This window comes from Acinonyx jubatus, chromosome C2 (assembly GCF_027475565.1).
Source record: "Acinonyx jubatus isolate Ajub_Pintada_27869175 chromosome C2, VMU_Ajub_asm_v1.0, whole genome shotgun sequence".
Lineage (NCBI taxonomy): Eukaryota > Metazoa > Chordata > Mammalia > Carnivora > Felidae > Acinonyx > Acinonyx jubatus.
The window spans coordinates 151,779,136-151,784,384 of record NC_069384.1 but is presented as its reverse complement, the minus strand read 5'-3'; the positions used below and the strand labels follow the sequence as shown (position 1 = coordinate 151,784,384).

At 39.9% G+C, this 5,249-nt stretch overlaps 1 protein-coding gene across 1 annotated transcript; it reads left to right on the top strand.

Annotated features, from left to right (window-relative positions):
* The first annotated feature begins 3,205 nt into the window (after positions 1–3,205).
* Positions 3,206–3,607, top strand: LOC128315397 (40S ribosomal protein S8-like). The gene has a single exon (XM_053221914.1). The coding sequence runs from the start codon at positions 3,206–3,208 to the stop codon at positions 3,605–3,607; it is 402 nt and encodes a 133-aa protein (XP_053077889.1).
* The last annotated feature ends 1,642 nt before the right edge of the window (positions 3,608–5,249 follow it).

Sequence of the window (5,249 nt, the reverse complement as noted above, 5' to 3'; positions counted from 1 at the left end):
AACCAAGGAGGGCAGCGACTTCTGGAAGCTCAGAGAACAGCTCTGAGTTCAGAGCCAGCAAGAAAACAGTAAGCCTGATGCCACCCACTGCCAAAAAGAAGTTCATTCTACAAACGAGCCAAAAGGGCAGGAAACTCTGTCCTGGGGCCTCCGGAAAGTAACACCATCCGCCAACACCTTGATTTCAGCTCCGTGAAACCCACCCAGGACTGATGACTGACCGAACTGGAAAATAAGGGGTTTGTGTTGCCTGAAGTCCGGACTTTATGGTATGGTATGTTACAACAATGGTATGCAACCAATATGGAAACAATGCAAGGGAGAAGAGAGGGGAGCATTATATTTAAAGCAATTAAAGGGAGGGGCACCTGGGTGGCTCAGGGGGTTAAGCGTCCGACTTCAGTTCAGGTCACGATCTCACGGTCCGTGGGTTCGAGCCCCACGTCGGGCTCTGGGCTGACAGCGCGGAGCCTGGAGCCCGCTTCGGATTCCGTGTCTCCCTCTCTCTCTGCCCCTCCCCTGCTCGCAACTCTGTCTCTCTCTCAAAATAAAATAAAGACAAAAGGTATAGTCTACTTTAAAAAAAAAAAATAAAAAAATAAAGTAATTAAAGGGGAGAAAACAGTATCAACACAGAATAATTCAATGCCCAACAAAATGTTTCAAAAATGGAGATAAGGTAAGGTCGACTTCAGATATACAAAAGCTAAAGGATTTCATCACAAGCAGGCCTGTGTTGCAAGGGTTAAAGTAAGTTCTTCTGATTGAAAACGAGAGCCAGCCCAAAGGAAGTATGAGCACCAGAGATGGTCACTACCTGAGTAATTATATGAGAATGTTTTTCCATTATTTAAATCTCTATAAAGTTAAATTGATTGCAGAAACAAAAATAACAACATATTATTTATATGTTGCTTAATATTGTATATATAACATGCTCAAGTAAGATGTATGGCAATGATAACAGAAAAGCCAGGAGAGGGAAATGGAAGTAAATTCCTGTGAGCTTTTTATACAATATGTGAAGTGATAGAATGTCACTTGAAAGTAGACTGGGAAATCCACATGTAAGTGAAAGCATATGGTATTTGTCTTCCTCTGATTGACTTATTTTGCTTAGCATAGTACACTCTCGCTCTATCCACGTCATTGCAAATGGCGAGATTTCATTCTTTTTACGGATGACTAATTCCATTGTGTGTGTGTGTGTGTGTGTGTGTGTGTATATATATATCTTATCTTCTTTAGCCATTCATCAGTCGATGGGCATTTGGGCTCTTTCCATAATTTGGCTATTGTTGATAGTCCTGCTGTCAACATTGGGGTGCCTGTATCCCTTCGAATTAGTACTTTCGTACCCTTTGGGTAAATACCTAGTAGTGAAATTGCTGAATTATAGGATAGTTCTATTTTTAACTTTTTTGAGGACCCTCCATAAGATTTTCCCAGAGTGGCTGCACCAGTTTGCATTCCCACCGACAGTGTAAGAGGGTTCCCCTTTGGAGATTGGCATCTCGCCAATACCTATTGTTTCTTTAGTGTTGTTAATGTTAGCCATTCTGACTGGCGTGAGGTGGTATCTCCTTGTGGTTTTGATGTGTATTTCCCTGATGATGAGTGATGTGGAGCCTCTTTCCATGTGCCTGTTGGCCATCTATATGTGTTCTTTGGAAAAATGTCTATTTATGTCTTCTGCCCATTTTTTTAACTAGATTATTTGATTTTGGGGGGTCCAGTTGTATAAGTTCTTTATAGATTTTGGATACTAACCCTTTATCAGATATGTCATTTGCAAATATCTTCTCCCATGATGCAGATTGCCTTTTGGTTTTATTGATTGTTTCCTTTGCTGCGCAGAAGCATTTTATTGTGATTTATTTCGTGTGGAATCACGAAATTCTACACCTGAAACTAATATTACACTGTATGTTAACTAACTGGAATTTAAATAAAAACTTGACAAAAAAGATAGACTGTGATATTAAGGAGGTATACTAGAACCCTAAAGCAATCAACAATATAGAGCAAAAAGTTATAAGTAACCAATCCACTCAGATAAAAGGGAATCATAAAATTTATTCGACTGATCCAAAAGAAGGCAAAAAAAAAAAAAGAAAAGGAAAAGGAAAAAGGGGGTAACAAAGAGCAGATGAGACCAAAAAAAGCAAGATGATAGTTTTGCACATAATCATATCAATAATCACATTATATGCAAATGAGCTCAATACCCCATTAAAAGCCAGAGATTGTCAGATTGGATTAAAAATCAAGATCTAGTTAATGATACTATATTGTATATTTAAAAGCTGTGAAGAGAGTAGATCTTAAAAATTCTCATCACAAGAAAAAAACTGTAACTCTGTATGGTGATGGATGTCGACTAGAATTATTGTGGTGATCATTTTGTTTTCTATGTAACAAACATCATATTGTACACCTGAAGTTAATATAATGTTGTAATATAATATGATATAATATAATGTTATATGTCATGTTATTTAAAAAATAATTTTAAAAAATCAAGAGGCCGGGCACCTGGGTGGCTCAGTTTAAGTGTCTGACTTCAGCTCAGGTCGTGATCTGATGAATTGTGGGTCAAGACCCACATCTGGCTCCAAGCTGACAGTGCAGAGCCCACTTGGGATTCTCTCTCCATCTCTCTCTGCCCCTCCCCGCCCCCACACACGCACTCTCTCTCTCTCTCAAAATAAATACATAAAATCAAGATGCAGTGATATGCTGTTTACAAGCAACACTTAATATAAAGACACAAATGGGTGAAAGTTGCAATGAAAAGTATGTCATTTTAACACTAATCGAAAGAAAGGATGACTATATTAATATCAAAGCGGACACAGAGAGAAGAATGTTACCTGAGATAAACAATGTAAAACCAAAAGCTGGCTCTTGGAGATCAGCAAAGTTGATGAGTATCTAAACAGACTGATCAGAAGTAAAAATGAGAAGACACATGTTACCAATGTCAGGGATGAGACAAGTGTTGTTGCTACAGACACTGAAGATATTGAAAGGATAACGATGGAATATTTTAAAGATATTAAAAGGATAATGATGGAATATTTTCTGCAATTTTACGCCAATAAATTCAATAATTTAGATGAAACTAACAAATTCCTTAAGGACGCATAGTACCAAAACTCACGCAAGATGCAACAGATACACTTCGGCAGCCAGCACGAGAGCAATGGGCCTCTCTGGGGACGAGTGGCAGAAATGCCACAAGACTGGTGGCAAGAGAAAGCCCCACCACAGGAAGCAGAGGTATGCGCTGGGACCCCCAGCATACACACAGTCCGCGCTTTGGGGAGGGATGGGCAGAAAGAAGTCCCGCGCCTGGAGGCTGGACGTGGGGACTTCTCCTGGGGCTCCCAGTGTTGTGCACAAAACAAAGGTTGTTCCTGTTATTTACAGTGCACCCAGCAGCCAACTGGTGAGCACGAAGCCCCTGGTGAAGATCTTGCAAGGTGCTGGAGGACGGCACACCCTACCCACAGCGGTGTGGGTCCCTCCAGCACTGCCCCTGGGCCACAAGAAGGGGGCCAAGCTGACTCCCAAGGAGGAAGAGATTTCAAGCAAAAAACGATAAAAGCAAGTTCTCTTCCAGAAAATTGAACAGGAGAGTATCCACCCAAATGCCAATCACCTGTTACTAATTGTTGTATGTTGACATAGTGAAATATTACACAACAATGAAAACAGAGGGTCTACAATGGTATGCATCACACTAATAATTCTTACCAACAAATGTTGGGAAAAAGACTCCAGGTACGTTTGCATAACGTACGTGTGGTTCAGTTCAGCGGGTAGAAACAACGCTGATCTGTACTGTTAGAAACCAGGAGAGTGTTACACTTGGGAGGTAGAGGGTATCTCCTGGAAGGAAGCACATGCTGGCAATATTCTATATCTCCATCTGGGTGCCAGATGCGTGCCTGTGTTCATTTTGTGAAAATCTGATGATGCAGACACTTACAATAAATACATACGTTTCTATATATGTACGTATGTTCAATAAAACATTTTTTAAATGGTAGACTCGCAAAGCCTTTTTCAGTTTCAGATGTTCTGTGTTGAATTATGCCTGTTTTCGTTTTTCTAAGCATAAGGCAACAGATTTTCTAGCTTTCATGCTGTACAGATAAGTGGGTCTTTCTTGGAAACGCAACTTTTCCCTCATTATCTCTGTAACTAGATGATCTCTCACTCCACGAGCAACCCACAGAAAATTCTGTAACTTTAATATTTTTCTTGTTCTCTAGTTTTATGGGTAGTTTTCCTTCCTTACTTTGGCTCTGCAAGAGTTTGCTGCCACACAGCTGTGCTAAATCCAAGAGAACGTGACTTATCTGCTCTGTAAACACAGACAAAGCCAACACAGCTGATGTCCAAGTGTCACAGAGGGTGTTGTGAGCAAGAGATTTAAATCTAAAAATCTGAAATAATAAAGCCGTACATGAAATTCTTCAGCTGATTGAAGACACGAGAAGAAACGATTTTGTCTTCAAACAAACGTTCAACTGTGGCCATACATATTTTGTCTAACTTATTTTGGATTTAGGTGGTGGTTTTGCTGAAGAGGTGTTGGGGTCCTTGGCTGACTCTCAGCTGCTCCCAGGGTTTACCCCAGTTATCCCAACTTGGGATCCCAAGGAGAACGACTGTGGTCACAGCCACCTCACCTCCACAGTCCCAAATCACATCTGGCTACTGTGCAACACAAGTTAGACTGAAATGACACAGAGGAGAAAGCAAGACCAATGTATGAAAGTATGTGGCCAAAACCCTAAAAGCAATGATGGATAAGCCCTCCTATTTGTGCCTGAACATGAGAGGCTATAAGTAAATAGGCAGAATCATAGAAATACAACGTTGACTCCATTCTAGAAGGTTTGCTCTTTCATTTGGACATGACCACATGTTCTTAATATTGTGTCATTGAATGTTTAATTATATATTGGACAAAATATTATGTGTGCGTGCATAGCTTACATGTCCTAGTTTTAGCCTCTTTATTGTAATTCATAGAAAATACATGTTAGATCTTCAGATTTCCCTAGATTTTGCTATACTTTGCACATGGTGGTAAGATCTGCATGATGGCACCACCGTATAATTTCTGGATTTGATAATTAATTGGGATTTTCCTTGTTCTTCAGTTCGTAATGCATTTTTTACAAATGTCCTAAAACAGTTGGAAAAAGAGATTATAGATTTTTTTTTTAAGTGGG

Excerpts from the sequence above, each read along its gene's own strand:
- LOC128315397 (XM_053221914.1), top strand. The coding sequence starts at position 3,206 with ATGGGCCTCTCTGGGGACGAGTGGCAGAAATGCCACAAGACTGGTGGC.